The 18,007-nt window shown below is 41.0% G+C and overlaps 4 protein-coding genes across 4 annotated transcripts; all 4 read right to left on the reverse strand.

Annotated features, from left to right (window-relative positions):
* Positions 1-3,158: 3,158 nt before the first annotated feature.
* LOC145229950 (uncharacterized) lies at positions 3,159-4,522 on the reverse strand. Its single transcript, XM_080095291.1, has 4 exons — positions 4,254-4,522; positions 4,076-4,193; positions 3,575-3,689; positions 3,159-3,359 (listed from the first exon to the last, which is right to left on the reverse strand). The coding sequence occupies exons 1-4, from the start codon at positions 4,468-4,470 to the stop codon at positions 3,159-3,161; spliced, it is 651 nt and encodes a 216-aa protein (XP_079951417.1). The 5' UTR covers positions 4,471-4,522.
* Positions 4,523-7,411: 2,889 nt separating this feature from the next.
* Positions 7,412-9,443, reverse strand: LOC145229397 (uncharacterized). The gene is made up of 4 exons (XM_080094727.1): positions 9,227-9,443; positions 9,049-9,166; positions 8,548-8,662; positions 7,412-8,333 (listed from the first exon to the last, which is right to left on the reverse strand). Exons 1-4 carry the CDS (start codon positions 9,441-9,443, stop codon positions 8,133-8,135), a joined length of 651 nt encoding a protein of 216 aa, XP_079950853.1. The 3' UTR covers positions 7,412-8,132.
* A 1,595-nt stretch (positions 9,444-11,038) lies between these two features.
* On the reverse strand, positions 11,039-12,100 carry LOC145228196 (uncharacterized). The gene has a single exon (XM_080093202.1). The coding sequence runs from the start codon at positions 12,098-12,100 to the stop codon at positions 11,039-11,041; it is 1,062 nt and encodes a 353-aa protein (XP_079949328.1).
* A 126-nt stretch (positions 12,101-12,226) lies between these two features.
* LOC145228203 (uncharacterized) lies at positions 12,227-16,771 on the reverse strand. The gene is made up of 4 exons (XM_080093208.1): positions 16,621-16,771; positions 15,612-16,573; positions 14,475-15,546; positions 12,227-14,397 (listed from the first exon to the last, which is right to left on the reverse strand). The coding sequence occupies exons 1-4, from the start codon at positions 16,769-16,771 to the stop codon at positions 12,227-12,229; spliced, it is 4,356 nt and encodes a 1,451-aa protein (XP_079949334.1).
* Between the last annotated feature and the right edge of the window lie 1,236 nt (positions 16,772-18,007).

Below are 18,007 nucleotides of genomic sequence, written 5' to 3' on the forward strand. Positions count from 1 at the left end.
TCACTCGCCGTACAAGGAAATTAGGAACGGAAATTTTGGTTTTAAAATACAATTTTGTTTCGAATAACGTTTGGAAAAACGAAACTTCGTTTTCGTGTCAGGTTTTCACAGGCCAACTGTAAATTTTAGCCAGTTATGGTCTGCTTCCCGTCATTCCAATGAGCAAATCACAAATGCGAAGCGCGCATCGTCATTATTTAAAGGGCACGGCCGCAAAAAATTACGGCGCGCTGGCGACCAAACAAAGATCTATCGGGTATAAAACATTATCGGTTTAACATAAATTTAAACGGTTTTCACAGGCCAACCCTAAATTTTAGTCATTTACAGTCTGCAACACTTCAGGTCATTCCAATCATCGAATCAGAAATGAGAAACGCACATCTTTATTATTCGAGATCAGGACTGCTAAAATTAAAGCGTTCTGACGACCAGATAAAGATCTATCGGGTGTGAAACACAATCTCCTATTCTTAGTTCAAATCGACACACCATTTTTTCTCGATATGCTTTAATTACTTTTTAATTTAACATACGTTGATTAACCCCGGCTATACGTTTCGAGCAAGCAATTACAGCATATCAATCTAGTTGTGCCCATAAAAAGAGCCCATTGGGACGCCCATTCGTTTGCCAATTCAAAAGCAAAGCACTTAAATAAAAACTGTTTGCACAGTCTAATTTTAAATAGACGGTAGTATCACGTAACAAAATTTTGTTAAATTTAAAGTAGAAAACAAGCAAATGACAGCATGTTAACCTGTTTGTGCATCGGTCAAGACCGACCGCCAGAACGTCATTGAACACAGTGCATAGGACACAACATAACCTATTTTAAAACATTAATATATTTACTATGTGTTAACGCTTCAGTTAGCCTTTTAAGACTAAATTATCAGTCTCAAGTCTAAACTGTCGTCACAAATTAAAATCTAATTTAATACTTAATCAAGCGTGAATTCACTGTTACGCTTACGGATCCCTGTGCACTATTTTCAGTTTAAATTAGACGTAAACTATTTAGCAGGGCTATGCCCCTAAATACTTACAACCTTTAGCACACCACCTTCTGGTTTCAATAAATGCAATACCAGGTAAAATTATACAAATACAAGGCTTTACAAAGGCTTAGTCAAAATATCTATAAATACTGACGCAACTGGGCGCGCCCTTTATATCCGGTTGCCAGCTTGCGTCATGCGCTTCTAACTTTACACAATAAAAAGAGAATACATGCGAATAAAGTTACAAGAGTTGCGATAAAGAATGCGTCAGTTATTCGTTTTTGAAATGCATGGTTTGTTTCTTTTAACAACGCCAGACTAAACATTTCCCGTCCCATCCGAGCAAACCGAGCATGACGGAAATGATCGATTGTCTGTGTTATTATAACACCATGGTTAGCAAAAGGCACCATGTTGCATTACGCAACGCTATGCTTATTTCAAAATGGATCCCACCGTCTTTTATAACCTTAGTTGTTTCTGCAGGCAATTTTAACCAAATCGGCCAATGTTCACATTTTTGACCACTGGAGGCGTTTTAGGAACATTCGATAACGCTTCTGATCAGTGCTGGATTAACCATTAGGCAAAGTAGACACGTGCCTACAGGTCAGTCAAAAATCCATGCCACTTTATCTTTGTGACAATGATTTGGCAACACTGATAACTCTAATTTTTTAGTTGGCAACCCTGATTTTCGGGCCACTTATAAAATGTGCCTACAGGCCAGCAGACCCTTAATTCGGCACTGCTTCTGATGTCGTAAAGGCTGTTGACACCACCTTAACTTTCAAGAAACGTGCGAAAACGTCCACCAAACAATGCATAAACATATGTAACTTACGATCTGTTAGGTTATTAGGTCAAACGAAGCGTAGGGCACATCTACATAACTTTATTTATCACATGTGAAAGTTTCATACAAATCCACCAAAGGACAAACTTGACCAGAGAAAAAAAGAATAAAATATAGAAAAATTTAAAAAAACAGAATGAAATCAACGTGTGACTGATTTGGGAGCCTTCAGGACGGGGGACCCAAAATAACTTACAACATCCGACATGTTTCACTTTTACGAAAATGATGTTCTATCTTATCGTGTTGTTTTGATAATAACAACAAGCATTGCATCAAAACTTGATATTTTGCAACTTTTATGTCCTTCAAAGGACAACAAACACGAGCTCAATGAAGCGTAAAATATTGTTGGTAGGTAACGACAAAATTGTTTTTGATAAACAACTTTTTTAACCTGGGTAAGATCGCTGCCGTTAGTGAACTACTGCCCAAACCTACTGCAAAACTAAAGGTCAGGCCGAAAACGGAACAAACGTTTCCACGACCTGTAACTTTCAAGAGAAAAAGTCTCATTTAATTTTTGGCGTTGCTTGTGGCATTTTGACCTGCACGTTTTCGAGCACATTGTGCAAAAAAACGCTCGCATGCCCGTCTCGTAATGTTGCTGCGTCATGTTTTTCACTTCCAAATATGGTCACATGGCCCAAACTCGCGATATGGAATCGTAGTAATAGTGCACCAGGCTAGAATTTCTCTTTGCATGATATTTACACCACGTTTTTGTTAAATAAGCTATCGTTTTTTCAATGTTTTCGTAAACGCTTACAAGATGACCGCGCTAAACTCTAGCCTGCGGTGATAGAACAATGTTCAGCATATTACAGAAGCAATCGTTGTAAACCGATTTAGGTTGCAGCAAACTTACCACTAAGCATACATATCTCATTGGTTGGACCATTACCCCCAAGTCTGCTTCTGCCTAGGGTTTCATTCGACCCCACGTTGGGGCTGTAAGTGGACGCGAAATTGGTGTCCAAACTCGGTTTTAAAGCCTAAAATTGGGTCCGAAAGTTTGATTTGCCAAAGTAAAATTGCAACACAGATAAGGAAAAAAAGCGAAATCAGCTTGAATCAAGTTCGCCTTGTTTCCGACCCGACTTGAATCTTGGCTGCATGCTACGCTTTGCCGCTTAAGAAGCATTTGATTTTCTTTTTACGATTGACAACGAAAACATTTCTTGAAAAAATATCTCTTTGCCACTCTTTATACAGACAGTGTACTGAAAGATTTCTTTACCCACATGTTTGGTATCTGTTTTTTTACTTAACACTATAATAACAGACATCGTACACGCCTACTTAGGCACCTGACAAACGTACAACTTAGATAAAAATGCGTCTGAAGTGTAGAACAACTCCATCGTTTCAAGAACTTTCATTTGTCCCTCACTTTCCTGTTGGTCGATCATCTTTAGTAATTCATTGTTATAGGGCAACAAATTTGCTCTTCCGTTAAAAATCAAGAAACCGCCATCTTTTATTAACTTCAGCAAGGTCTGTACAACAAAAAATTACAATCGAAAACGTCAATATTTGGTGGAGGGTTCTGCAATGTTCGTAAATGCACAAAACAGTTTACCTGTATGATTTTCTACCATTTGCTGAATTAGGGCCTTAAAAAGGTTTATTTCGCAGAAGCATGTTTTTGCAACATACATACAGTTGTGAAGAATCAGGTTTTTTTTGCAACATCTCATTTCCACTGACAAACCTGCAAAGTTGACGGAGGCAAATGGCGAGGAACAAAGGATCCTATACAAGTGATGACGTCATATGACTTTGCAGTCAGTGGCAAATCTCCATCAATCCAATGACGCATAATGTTTCTGAGCAAGAAATGAATACATTCTCAGGGCAAAATTGTGCAATAAAACAAACACAGTAAGACTTAGATAAACCGAAATCGGTTCTTCGCCTTATTCGAACAAAACCCAATGTCAAATGATAAAGTGTGGTAAAGATTTACCTTATCGATATCGGTTAATCCGAAAATCTATTTTGGTCGAAACGGTCCGGATTAACCGAGGTTTATTGCATATGTATCATTACATGAGGCGATGGGGATTTAAATGAAGGGCAAAGGGTGGGAAACACTGCAGTAGTGCATTTGCAAATTTGTATCATGTCCACGTGCACCACTTTTCATAAGGAAGGGATGTACAACCTGTATAAAGCAAACTTGTTACATTGGTAGTTACCAATTCAACCTTACCTGAAATTGAGTCCCTTTTTGCTCGCAACGTACAGCATTTCCATGTTTGCATCCAAGATATCAATCACCCCGCAAAAGTTTTCGTACTTTCGAAGACAAAATCCAACCACACCTGTACCTATAAGTTATATGCAATATTCAAACACAGGATGCAGTGTATTGTTCAGTTTGCTCAAACCTGCAGCAACATCCAACAGTTGCGTATCCCTGTTGTTGCAACCGTACTTCGTTACACACTTTGCAACTTCAGCATGTATGTTTATTCCATTATTGTTTAGATCACTGTCAAATTTCGGTGCCCAAATATCGTAGATTTTTTGAGCTTCCATTGCACTGGTAGTGTCCCATACCTTCGAGATAAGACCGCTTGAACACATTTTGCCTTCGTTTTCCATTGTTAAAGTTTTGCTTTATCAGACGTTCTATTTTTAAAAAGTTGAAACAAGAAAGGTTGGTAAGGTTTTATTCCATTTAATGTCTAAACACTTTTTTCGACAATTTTACAGACAATGACTTTTGTCTGCAGTCGTTTTCAGTTTAAATGAAATCGTTTCGGCTGTTCAGCTCAAAGCTTGCAAGGAAGTCAAAATGTGCAGTGGTTTGATTTAACTAGTTTGCCAAATCATGCTTGAAACTTGAAACCATTTCCTGTCGCTATTTAGAATATAGAAATTGAATGCCACGTATTCAGATTTCATCTTTAGTTACATGAGGCGTAGGCTACATTATATAATTTGTGTTGTTTTGTTGCTTCTTAATAATTGAAAACAAACTGAGGTGCTAGTTAATTACCTGCCTAATAAGGCTAATGACATTGGTTGAACAACAAAATAAAACATGGGATAGTAAAGACGAAGGTAGAAGGTCCACAACGACAAAAAAATGAAAGGGAAATTTTGTTTTGATTTTCTTTATTTGCGCATGGTGGCGCTAGAGGACTGTGGAGAGTTGATCGAAAAAACAGTAACTTTTCTTTACTATTGCCAATCACTCGCCGTACAAGGAAATTAGGAACGGAAATTTTGGTTTTGAAATACAATTTTGTTTCGAATAACGTTTGGAAAAACGAAACTTCGTTTTCGTGTCAGGTTTTCACAGGCCAACTGTAAATTTTAGCCAGTTATGGTCTGCTTCACGTCATTCCAATGAGCAAATCACAAATGCGAAGCGCGCATCGTCATTATTTAAAGGGCACGGCCGCAAAAAATTACGGCGCGCTGACGACCAAACAAAGATCTATCGGGTATAAAACATTATCGGTTTAACATAAATTTAAACGGTTTTCACAGGCCAACTCTAAATTTTAGTCATTTACAGTCTGCAACACTTCAGGTCATTCCAATCATCGAATCAGAAATGAGAAACGCACATCTTTATTATTCGAGATCAGGACTGCTAAAATTAAAGCGTTCTGACGACCAGATAAAGATCTATCGGGTGTGAAACACAATATCCTATTCTTAGTTCAAATCGACACACCATTTTTTCTCGATATGCTTTAATTACTTTTTAATTTAACATACGTTGATTAACCCCGGCTATACGTTTCGAGCAAGCAATTACAGCATGTCAATCTAGTTGTGCCCATAAAAAGAGCCCATTGGGACGCCTATTCGTTTGCCAATTCAAAAGCAAAGCACTTAAATAAAAACTGTTTGCACAGTCTAATTTTAAATAGACGGTAGTATCACGTAACAAAATTTTGTTAAATTTAAAGTAGAAAACAAGCAAATGACAGCATGTTAACCTGTTTGTGCATCGGTCAAGACCGACCGCCAGAACGTCATTGAACACAGTGCATAGGACACAACATAACCTATTTTAAAACATTAATATGTTTACTATGTGTTAACGCTTCAGTTAGCCTTTTAAGACTAAATTATCAGTCTCAAGTCTAAACTGTCGTCACAAATTAAAATCTAATTTAATACTTAATCAAGCGTGAATTCACTGTTACGCTTACGGATCCCTGTGCACTATTTTCAGTTTAAATTAGACGTAAACTACATAGCAGGGCTATGCCCCTAAATACTTACAACCTTTAGCACACAACCTTCTGGTTTCAATAAATGCAATACCAGGTAAAATTATACAAATACAAGGCTTTACAAAGGCTTAGTCAAAATATCTATAAATACTGACGCAACTGGGCGCGCCCTTTTATCCGGTTGCCAGCTTGCGTCATGCGCTTCTAACTTTACACAATAAAAAGAGAATACATGCGAATAAAGTTACAAGAGTTGCGATAAAGAATGCGTCAGTTATTCGTTTTTGAAATGCATGTTTGTTTCTTTTAACAACGCCAGACTAAACATTTCCCGTCCCATCCGAGCAAACCGAGCATGACGGAAATGATTGATTGTCTGTGTTATTATAACACCATGGTTAGAAAATGGCACCATGTTGCATTACGCAACGCTATGCTCATTTCAAAATGGATCCCACCGTCTTTTATAACCTTAGTTGTTTCTGCAGGCAATTTTAACCAAATCGGCCAATGTTCACATTTTTGACCACTAGAGGCGTTTTAGGAACATTCGATAACGCTTCTGATCAGTGCTGGATTAACCATTAGGCAAAGTAGACACGTGCCTACAGGTCAGTCAAAAATCCATGCCACTTTATCTTTGTGACAATGATTTGGCAACACTGATAACTCTAATTTTTTAGTTGGCAACCCTGATTTTCGGGCCACTTATAAAATGTGCCTACAGGCCAGCAGACCCTTAATTCGGCACTGCTTCTGATGTCGTAAAGGCTGTTGACACCACCTTAACTTTCAAGAAACGTGCGAAAACGTCCACCAAACAATGCATAAACATATGTAACTTACGATCTGTTAGGTTATTAGGTCAAACGAAGCGTAGGGCACATCTACATAACTTTATTTATCACATATGAAAGTTTCATACAAATCCACCAAAGGACAAACTTGACCAGAGAAAAAAAGAATAAAATATAGAAAAAATTAAAAAAACAGAATGAAATCAACGTGTGACTGATTTGGGAGCCTTCAGGACGGGGGACCCAAAATAACTTACAACATCCGACATGTTTCACTTTTACGAAAATGATGTTCTATCTTATCGTGTTGTTTTGATAATAACAACAAGCATTGCATCAAAACTTGATATTTTGCAACTTTTATGTCCTTCAAAGGACAACAAACACGAGCTCAATGAAGCGTAAAATATTGTTGGTAGGTAACGACAAAATTGTTTTTGATAAACAACTTTTTTAACCTGGGTAAGATCGCTGCCGTTAGTGAACTACTGCCCAAACCTACTGCAAAACTAAAGTTCAGGCCGAAAACGGAACAAACGTTTCCACGACCTGTAACTTTCAAGAGAAAAAGTCTCATTTAATTTTTGGCGTTGCTTGTGGCATTTTGACCTGCACGTTTTCGAGCACATTGTGCAAAAAAACGCTCGCATGCCCGTCTCGTAATGTTGCTGCGTCATGTTTTTCACTTCCAAATATGGTCACATGGCCCAAACTCGCGATATGGAAACGTAGTAATAGTGCACCAGGCTAGAATTTCTCTTTGCATGATATTTACACCACGTTTTTGTTAAATAAGCTATCGTTTTTTCAATGTTTTCGTAAACGCTTACAAGATGACCGCGCTAAACTCTAGCCTGCGGTGATAAAACAATGTTCAGCATATTACAGAAGCAATCGTTGTAAACCGATTTAGGTTGCAGCAAACTTACCACTAAGCATACATATCTCATTGGTTGGACCATTACCCCAAAGTCTGCTTCTGCCTAGGGTTTCATTCGACCCCACGTTGGGGCTGTAAGCGGACGCGAAATTGGTGTCCAAACTCGGTTTAAAGCCTAAAATTGGGTCCGAAAGTTTGATTTGCCAAAGTGAAATAGCAACACAGATAAGGAAAAAAACGAAATCAGCTTGAATCGAGTTCGCCTTGTTTCCGACCCGACTTGAAACTTCGCTGCATGCTACGCTTATAAAGACAGTGTACTGAAAGATTTCTTTACCCACATGTTTGGTATCTGTTTTTACTTAACTCTATAATAACAGACATCGTACACGCCTACTTAGGCACCTGACAAACATACAACTTAGATAAAAATGCGTCTGAAGTGTAGAACAACTCCATCGTTTCAAGAACTTTCATTTGTCCCTCACTTTCCAGTTGGTCGATCATCTTTAGTAATTCATTGTTATAGGGCAACAAATTTGCTCTTCCGTTAAAAATCAAGAAACCGCCATCTTTTATTAACTTCAGCAAGTTCTATACAACAAAAAATTACAATCGAAAACGTCAATATTTGGTGGAGGGTTCTGCAATGTTCATAAATGCACAAAACAGTTTATCTGTATGATTTTCTACCATTTGCTGAATTAGGGCCTTAAAAAGGTTTATTTCGCAGAAGCATGTTTTTGCAACATACATACAGTTGTGAAGAATCAGGTTTTTTTGTAACATCTCATTTCCACTGACAAACCTGCAAAGTTGACGGAGGCAAATGGCGAGGAACAAAGGATCCTATACAAGTGATGACGTCATATGACTTTGCAGTCAGTGGCAAATCTCCATCAATCCAATGACGCATAATGTTTCTGAGCAAGAAATGAATACATTCTCAGGGCAAAATTGTGCAATAAAACAAACACAGTAAGACTTAGATAAACCGAAATCGGTTCTTCGCCTTATTCGAACAAAACCCAATGTCAAATGATAAAGTGTGGTAAAGATTTACCTTATCGATATCGGTTAATCCGAAAATCTATTTTGGTCGAAACGGTCCGGATTAACCGAGGTTTATTGCATATGTATCATTACATGAGGCGATGGGGATTTAAATGAAGGGCAAAGGGTGGGAAACACTGCAGTAGTGCAATTGCAAATTTGTATCATGTCCACGTGCACCACTTTTCATAAGGAAGGGATGTACAACCTGTATAAAGCAAACTTGTTACATTGGTAGTTACCAATTCAACCTTACCTGAAATTGAGTCCCTTTTTGCTCGCAACGTACAGCATTTCCATGTTTGCATCCAAGATATCAATCTCCCCGCAAAAGTTTTCGTACTTTCGAAGACAAAATCCAACCACACCTGTACCTATAAGTTATATGCAATATTCAAACACAGGATGCAGTGTATTGTTCAGTTTGCTCAAACCTGCAGCAACATCCAAAAGTTGCGTATCCCTGTTGTTGCAACCGTACTTCGTTACACACTTTGCAACTTCAGCATGTATGTTTATTCCATTATTGTTTAGATCACTGTCAAATTTCGATGCCCAAATATCGTAGATTTTTTGAGCTTCCATTGCACTGGTAGTGTCCCATACCTTCGAGATGAGACCGCTTGAAAACTTTGTGCCTTTGTTTTCCATTGTTCAGTTTTATCAGACTTTTTACTAAAACAAAAAAAGGTTGGTCCGTGTTTATTCCTTTTACTGTCTAAACTCTAAACGCTTATTTCGTCTATCGTTTTACAAGATATAGATTTTGTCTGCAGTCGTTTGCAGTTTAAATCAGCTCGTCTCGACTGGGCAGCTCAAAGCTTGCAAGGAAGTCAAAATGTGCAATGGTTTGATTTAACTAGTTTGCCAAATCATGCTTAAAACTTGAAATCATTTCCTGTCGCTATTTAGAATATAGAAATTGAATGCCACGTATTCAGATTTCATAAATCACATCGCTGATATTTTTGCTAACGCTAATAACTTCAGTTACATGAAGCGTATAATAATACTTTGCAATGACCTGTTTTGTTGCTTCTTAACAATTGAAGAAACTGAGGTGCTAGTTTATTACCTGCCTAATCATGCTCATAACATTTGTTGCACAACAAAAAATCAGAAAGTAAAGACAAAGGTACAAGTTGCCTGTAACTACCTGTATCACCCAAATGTTATCCGCTATTGTTTGACAAAAATGTACAAAATGACTGGAGCGCTAGACTCAACTAACAGTCCTATAAATCCAGAAAGAGGTCCGGTTAGGGAAATAGGGGTTCGTAAAACCAAAACTCGACTCAACTAGGTGATACGTGATTACGAAGCTCACTAAACTCTGCGAAACGTGTTCGCAACGCCGCTCCTGCTCTTTACCACAATATAAGGTACACCTAAATTTGTCCACAAAAGCACTGCGCTGTGAAGCAGAATAAAACAAAGACATTGTAACGACCGCTAGGTGCGCAGCCTGGCCCTGCGCCGTTCGTCACACTAGATAACCCTTTTTGTAAAACGCGCCCGTCCTACAGCCTGTCCTCCAAGACGACCCACTCTTGCATTTGCAACGAATGTTCTTTTTTGGCGATAAAAGGCAACGCTGACGAATAAACCAAGACGACAACGTCAACAGCAACGGCAACGGTTTTTCTGTAACCACAAATAACACACATAAGCCATACGTTCACATTATGACGTCATAGCGACCATCACACAATAAGCAGTTTTAGCAGTACACACAAGGTTTCAATTAAATCTACATTAATCGGTCATATTTTACATTAGATTACTTCCAAATTACTCATAACAAGTCAAGTTACTGTTAAATACACATTAACACAAGTTAAACACAAATCAAGTAAGAACATAAAACATACCAACTGTTGGGTAACCAGGGCTTTACTAGCACGCGTCTAGAGGTTCCACAACTGACAATTCAGCATTTTAGCTATTGCTCTTAACATTTGCAGTTTCACTATAAACAAAATAGAACACAAGAAATTAGGATAATTCACTTAAATTGACTGCAAACCTAGCAACTAGCGCAGCTCACAAAAACGTGGCGTTCAAAGCACATGCTCTGTCGCGGATGAATATTTCAATACGTCACGAATAAAGGAGAACTTAAATCAGCCAAGCGGAACAATTAATTCTCGCTGTAACATACCCCCCGACGATGTGCGAACCCATGAGAACATCTTTACAACACACAAACAGCGAGGAAGGAAAACGTAACGAACAAACACAACACTTTAAGCCTTCATAATCAAACACAATTTCACGATCGGTCGTTTGAACGATCCAACGTGCGTTTTAACCAAAGCACTTCGCACAAACCCGGACTTATCCGGGTACGTTTCTACGATTCTTCCGGTAAGCCATTTTCCTCGTGGTGCCGAGTTGTCGACCAACAGGACCAGATCACCAGCGTCGAGGTTCTCTTCGGGAAATTGCCATTTCTGACGCGTCTGTAGCGTCAGCAGGTACTCATTTGTCCATCGGACCCAAAACTGGTCGGCCAAGTACTGGACCTGGCGCCAGTGTCGTCGAACGTAGTTGTCTTCTTTCACAAATACTCCGGGTGGCGAGATATCATGTCGCCCAATCAAAAGCAAGTGGTTCGGTGTCAGAGGCTCTCTGTCGGTAGGATCAAGACTGATGGGAGTCAAGGGCCTCGAGTTTAGGATAAACTCGACCTCAACAAGCAGCGTACTCAGCGTCTCGTCAGAAGGCACTTGCTGTCCCAACAATACATTCAAGATCTTGCGCAACGAACAAATTAGACGTTCCCAGACGCCACCCATGTGACTGGCGGCAGGTGGGTTAAATGACCAGTCGACACCCCACTGGCGAAGACGTTCTTCGATGTGAGCCTGATTCCATTTTTCAAGAGACTCGCGCAGTATGCGTTCAGCGCCGACGAAGTTCGTTCCATTATCACTGAAAATGCGCCTGGGCTTTCCGCGTCTTCCAATAAACCTTCGGAAAGCGTCAATAAATGAGTCGGTAGAAAGCGAGTGCGCTACTTCCAAATGCACAGCACGCACGGTCATACACGTGAAGATGCAACCGTATCGTTTGACTTCGCTTCTTCCTTGTTTTACGAGTATGGGTCCAAAGTAATCCACACCCACAGACGAAAACGGTGGCTCACCCAGAGTCGTGCGCTCAACAGGTAAGTCGGCCATCATTTGTTTCGAGACTGAAGCATTTCTTCTTCGACAGAACACACAGTTTCCAAGGATCCTTCTTACCGCTACACCACCTCGCACAATCCAATATCTCTGACGAACAATTGCCCAAGTGTGCGACATTCCGGAATGGCCAACATTAGCGTGTGTCTCGCGAATAATCAAAGTAGTAATGTGATGTGCGTTTGGGAGAATCATCGGGTGTTTAATTTCAAAGGGAATCGGTGCCCTTTCCAGACGGCCACCCACTCACAACACACCATCAATCAAAACAGGATTCAGTCTGTGAAGAGCCTTTGAGGGCAGTTTCTTCAAGACTTTCTTCTTTCCGCCGCGTTCTAAGTCTTCACACTTACACAAGGCGTCTATTTCGTCAGAAAACTGTCTTCCTTGAACATATTTGACAATCGCTAGCTCAGCCCTTTCAAGATCAGCGACAGTCAGTCTTTTGGATAGCGGTTGGTCCTTCTGAGAACACAGATAGTCAACAAACCGCTGGAGCCAAGCAACTGCCTTCTTTAATTTCTTCCATGAAGAATAGCGACAAATTAAGTCGTCAAACAAACACTGCTCCTCTGCAGCATGCACAGCCAACATTTTCTTCGGTTTCATGTTTAAATATTCCTCGGGAACATCTTTGGTGTTCACAGGATTCGTAGGCCAGTGACGTTCATCGCTGCCTAAAAACGAAGGTCCGGTGAACCAACGCTTGTTTTGGAGAAAAGCCTTTACAGTACACCCACGAGATGCGTCATCAGCTGGGTTCAGTGCAGTAGGAACATGCTTCCACTGCGACGCGTCGGATCCTTCCTCAATTTTCGCCAGACGGTTGGCGAAAAAGGTACAAAAACGCTTATTTACGTTGTAAATGGATTGCAGAACTGCAGTTGAATCGGTCCAAAACACGGATCGTCCGATATCCAAGTCAAGTTCCTGCCTTAAAACTTGGTCCATCTTAACAGCAAGAGTAGCTGCGGTCAATTCCAATCTGGGAATGGACACCATCTTTAAAGGCGCAAGACGGGCCTTTCCAGTAACAAAAGAACAATGCACATTGCCTTGTTCATCCACTGTTCGCAAGTATGCGACTGTTCCGTATCCACAGGAAGACGCATCTGCAAAATGATGCAGCTCGTGCGTCTTGACTTCAAGTCCAGTGGTCTGAAAACACCTTTTAATCTTAATTTCTGATAGACCTGGAAGCTCAGAAATCCATGCGTTCCATCTCTTTTCTATATCCGGTGGAACTTCCTCATCCCAGCCATAGTTTTCTTTGCAAAGCTCCTGCAAAAGCTTTCGCGCATGTAATATTACAGGCGCAACGAAACCCAAGGGATCGAACAAGGAGCTGACCACGGAAAGTATCCCTCTTCTCGTTACAGGCTTCTTTTTGACCTTTACGTCAAATTCAAACACGTCGGAGCGAAAATTCCACAACACTCCAAGCACACGTTCCATGTGCTTTTCATCAACATTTAATACAATGGACTGTACAGATCTATCTTCGGTTGGGACTGACGACAACACACGCTCGCTGTTGCTCACCCATTTTCTGAGCCGAAATCCTCCGAGCTGCAACAATTCACGCAACTCTCCAGCCAATTTGATTGCATCGTCTTCGTTCCTTACGGACTTCAAACAATCGTCCACGTAGAAGTTTTGTTTCACTGTCGAAACCGCTTCAGAACTGAATTTCTCCTTGTTATCTTCGGCAGTTTTCTGCAAGCAGTACCCAGCACAGCAAGGAGACGAGGCTGCACCAAATATGTGCACCAGCATCTGGTAATCAACGGGTTCACGCGACAAATCGCCTTCAGGCCACCAAACGAATCTTAGTGCAGATGCATCGATCGGATCAACCTTTACCTGGTGAAACATCGCTTCTACATCGGCGACAAAAGCAACTGGTTCCTGGCGAAATCGGACAAGCGTCCCAAAAAGACTGTTGAGTAAATCTGGGCCTTGCAACAGCTGGTCATTCAGCGAAATATTATGATATCTGGCGGCGCAGTCAAAGACGACCCACACCTTTCCAGGTTTCTGCGGGTGTACAACCGGGTGATGCGGCAGGTACCAAACAGCGCCATCTTCCGGCTCCTTGTCGTCGCCCTTTAAACGTCTGGCATAACCCTCGTTCAAGTAGGTATCCAACGTTTGCTTGTACTTCTCATACAGCTGCGAATCAGTTTCCAATCGCCGTTTCAAGTATGACAAACGCTTCATTGCCATAGCACGGTTATTTGGCAAGTTTGGAGCACCTGGTCTCCATGGCAATCGCAGTTGGTAGTGTCCGTCATGACACTTTACTTCTGTTTCAATGCGTACCTGTCTTCTTTCGACAGTGTCGTTCCGGGTGACAACGCGGTTTGGCCAAAGTCGCTTTCCCACATGCATTTTATCTGTTGGTGCAACGTTTCGTCCTGCGAGGTTACAAAATTCACCCGTATCTGTGAACTTCTTGAACCATTACTACGACATGGACCTACAAGCGACCAACCGAGCATAGAACGCACGGCACTTGGCTCCTTTCTTCCGCCTCTTCGTTCTTCATTTATCCAGAACACCTCGGGAACCTTCGCTCCAATCAGCAACATGACTTCCCCATGGGGCAAGACAGGAAACTCTAAATTTCGCAAGTGAGGCCATCGCCAAAGTGACCCTTCCGGTATTCTGTTTGGGGAGACTGGCAAACTGTCCACGCTCAAAACGTCGTTTAATCGTACGGATTGCTTCCCGTCGAGCGACGCCACCATTAAATCGACGGCCAAACCATCTCTTCTTTGCGACCTATCACTGACCGTGGTCAAGGAGTACGTTGTCTTTCTCCCCCCGACGTCTAGCTGCTCGATCAGTCGTTTGTCACACAAGGTTGTAGTCGATCCTTGATCCAAAAAGGCGTAAGTTTCCAGCTTTCTACCATTACTCGCCGTAACCTTTACAGGCACTATGTTAAGGTACACACTCTCTGCATGAGTGCTCATGCAAGTCCAGGTGACAGTTGCATTTGATGATGTGGGTTTCTCTTCTGAGGCCTGCGTAGACGCTTCGCGTACGGGTGCAGTTGAAGAAGTCTTCCATTCTGTCCAGTGCAGAAGATTGTGATGCTTTCCACGGCATCCGCCGATAGTGCAAGAACTTGGTAAACTACATGTTCTTGCTATATGACCCTTTAAAAAACAATTGTCACACAGCCGAACTTGACGCAAAAACCTTCTTCGCTCGACAAACGTTTTCCGTTTGAACACGTCGCAATTGCCAAGGTCGTGTGATTTACTGCACAAAGGACATCCATGCTTCTGAGGATTTCTCGGTTCAGCCTTACGCTCGTTTCCCGGAGCAACCGATGTCGCATGAGTCGATGCACTTTTCCTCGTCGTAGGAGATCTGTTGCGCCGTTTCTGCGTATCTCTGTCCTTCCGAGGACCCAACACTCGACCAAACATCGTGGTTCCAATGTACGCTTCCTTCTTAACGAATTCAACAAGGTGACAGAAACGTGGCTCTTCCCCATTCCTTTCAATTTTAGCTGCATGTCTTCTCCATTGACTTTGCAGTGCAAACGGCAATCGCTTATATTCAGCATATTTTCAAAATTGTTGATGTCTGCGAAGTATCCCAGATGAGTCAGGGTCACCAGACACTCTTCTAATGCCTGTGCTAGCTCTATCAATCCGTCAGTATCATCGGATTTCAGATAAGGCCAGTGACTTAGCTTATCCACGTACGCACGTGCGACTATGATAGGACGTCCATACCGCTCGAATAACAACTTTCGAGCTCTTCGGTAACCTTCCGGAGGGTCAAGGCCAATGCAAAAGGCGATCATTACATGTGCTTCTTTTCGACAGTATTGGATCAGATAATTAAGCTTCACACTGTCGCTGTCTACCCGCCGACCAATATTTTCGTCAAAGCTTATCATGAAACGCGTGTACATTAGCGGATCACCTTCAAAATATAATAGCTGTGGTCTGGGAAGCTCCATCCCTGCCTTCAAGACTGCAGCAACACGACACAGGTCACTCACCTCCGGCTCATGATTCAGCGCTTCCGTTTTTGGTTTAGGTTCGCAACGCGAGGAGGACGGAATGTCCGTTACCTGCGCTTCTGAACTGCTTCTGTTAATAATGCCGGAGTCTGATGCTTGCTTTTCCTCTTTTACTACTTCGGGTTTGGTCTCAGGTGAGAAGAGGACTGGTAATTCAACTTGCTTCTCTGGCTGAAATCCAGCGAAACATGATCCCGATGAAGACGTTCTTTCCCATAACTCAGCTGCCACTGTGGCAGCCTTTATTTTATGGTCAGCTTCCAGAAGTTTTAACTGATTTTCTGTTTCCATCCTTTTTTGCAGAAACTCCTTTTCCAGCAGCGCGACTTCCTTATTCACCAGCGCCTCAGTACGTCTGCAACTCGACCTCGAACTTGTATGTGAACCAATTCTACTTCTTGAACCAAAGTCGCTAACAGATGGTTCCTTACTTGGATGTTCAGGCGGTTTGGAACGCCTTACTTCCTCTAACCATTCTTCTGTGCGCGCATCAAATTCTTGCTTGCCACTTCGCAAACTTGAGAGAGCAGCATTAATTTTCTTTCTATCTTTTTTACGAAGTCTTTTTTTTTTACCAGTCGTGTTGTATGTTTGCCAACACATTCGTCGTACAAAACATCAATGGATGAAGTCTTCTCTTTTAACTGTTGCACATTCGAGGAATCAATCATAATTTCCTCTGCATCTTGATATGCCAAGTTCAGTCGTTTAACTAAATTGTCAAGAGTGTGTTGAGATTCAACCATCTTGATAGCTCTACCAACGATGTTAGAAAGTTCGAAGTTGAAAACCTTTATTTTCAACGAGTTGAAAAACTTTATTTTTCAACGATTTCCGTAGGTTGAACACTTTGTGTTCCAAAGTTGAAAAACTTTAATGTAACGACCGCTAGGTGCGCAGCCTGGCCCTGCGCCGTTCGTCACACTAGATAACCCTTTTTGTAAAACGCGCCCGTCCTACAGCCTGTCCTCCAAGACGACCCACTCTTGCATTTGCAACGAATGTTCTTTTTTGGCGATAAAAGGCAACGCTGACGAATAAACCAAGACGACAACGTCAATAGCAACGGCAACGGTTTTTCTGTAACCACAAATAACACACATAAGCCATACGTTCACATTATGACGTCATAGCGACCATCACACAATAAGCAGTTTTAGCAGTACACACAAGGTTTCAATTAAATCTACATTAATCGGTCATATTTTACATTAGATTACTTCCAAATTACTCATAACAAGTCAAGTTACTGTTAAATACACATTAACACAAGTTAAACACAAATCAAGTAAGAACATAAAACATACCAACTGTTGGGTAACCAGGGCTTTACTAGCACGCGGCTAGATGTTCCACAACTGACAATTCAGCATTTTAGCTATTGCTCTTAACATTTGCAGTTTCACTATAAACAAAATAGAACACAAGAAATTAGGATAATTCACTTAAATTGACTGCAAACCTAGCAACTAGCGCAGCTCACAAAAACGTGGCGTTCAAAGCACATGCTCTGTCGCGGATGAATATTTCAATACGTCACGAATAAAGGAGAACTTAAATCAGCCAAGCGGAACAATTAATTCTCGCTGTAACAGACATTTTGATACATCATTGTCAACAATAGTCAGTTCACTTCATTAATAAACAGACTGTATATATTGCCTTCGGAAGGTTTTAATTTAAAATAGTACAAGGCATTCTTTAATGTTTAAACTTTCAACTATGCGCAAATACAAATGTTGGCCTGTGTGAAACTTTGAATATAAGCACTAGGCATATGGTCGTTTTTTGCCGCTATAATAAATATCAAATTTCATTTGAATTGTGAAACAGTTTCCGTAGCTTGTTGCATTATTTCGTTACCAATAAATTTAATTCCTGAACTAGGCCTAAGTAGCTTACATGCAAAATATTGGGTTTGTTGTTTCGCTTTTTTTTAACCGATTGAGACAATGTGGATGTCAAAGTCGTTAAAGCAGTAT

Source organism: Phallusia mammillata, chromosome 5 (assembly GCF_965637545.1).
Source record: "Phallusia mammillata chromosome 5, kaPhaMamm4.hap1.1, whole genome shotgun sequence".
Taxonomy (NCBI): Eukaryota; Metazoa; Chordata; class Ascidiacea; order Phlebobranchia; family Ascidiidae; genus Phallusia; species Phallusia mammillata.

What these genes read in the sequence shown, in the direction of transcription:
- LOC145229950 (XM_080095291.1), bottom strand. Translation starts at nt 4,470, where the DNA reads ATGGAAAACGAAGGCAAAATGTGTTCAAGCGGTCTTATCTCGAAGGTA. An exon ending in ACTGTTGGATGTTGCTGCAG is followed by an intron (nt 4,194 to 4,253) that starts GTTTGAGCAAAC and finishes TATAACTTATAG; the next exon opens with GTACAGGTGTGGTTGGATTT. An exon ending in AAAAAGGGACTCAATTTCAG is followed by an intron (nt 3,690 to 4,075) that starts GTAAGGTTGAAT and finishes TTTCTTGCTCAG; the next exon opens with AAACATTATGCGTCATTGGA.
- LOC145229397 (XM_080094727.1), bottom strand. Translation starts at nt 9,443, where the DNA reads ATGGAAAACAAAGGCACAAAGTTTTCAAGCGGTCTCATCTCGAAGGTA. An exon ending in AAAAAGGGACTCAATTTCAG is followed by an intron (nt 8,663 to 9,048) that starts GTAAGGTTGAAT and finishes TTTCTTGCTCAG; the next exon opens with AAACATTATGCGTCATTGGA. An exon ending in TGCCTCCGTCAACTTTGCAG is followed by an intron (nt 8,334 to 8,547) that starts GTTTGTCAGTGG and finishes TTTGTTGTATAG; the next exon opens with AACTTGCTGAAGTTAATAAA.
- LOC145228196 (XM_080093202.1), bottom strand. Translation starts at nt 12,100, where the DNA reads ATGTCGCACACTTGGGCAATTGTTCGTCAGAGATATTGGATTGTGCGA.
- LOC145228203 (XM_080093208.1), bottom strand. Translation starts at nt 16,771, where the DNA reads ATGGTTGAATCTCAACACACTCTTGACAATTTAGTTAAACGACTGAAC. An exon ending in TTTGTACGACGAATGTGTTG is followed by an intron (nt 16,574 to 16,620) that starts GCAAACATACAA and finishes TTCGTAAAAAAG; the next exon opens with ATAGAAAGAAAATTAATGCT. An exon ending in AGGCATTAGAAGAGTGTCTG is followed by an intron (nt 15,547 to 15,611) that starts GTGACCCTGACT and finishes GCTGAATATAAG; the next exon opens with CGATTGCCGTTTGCACTGCA.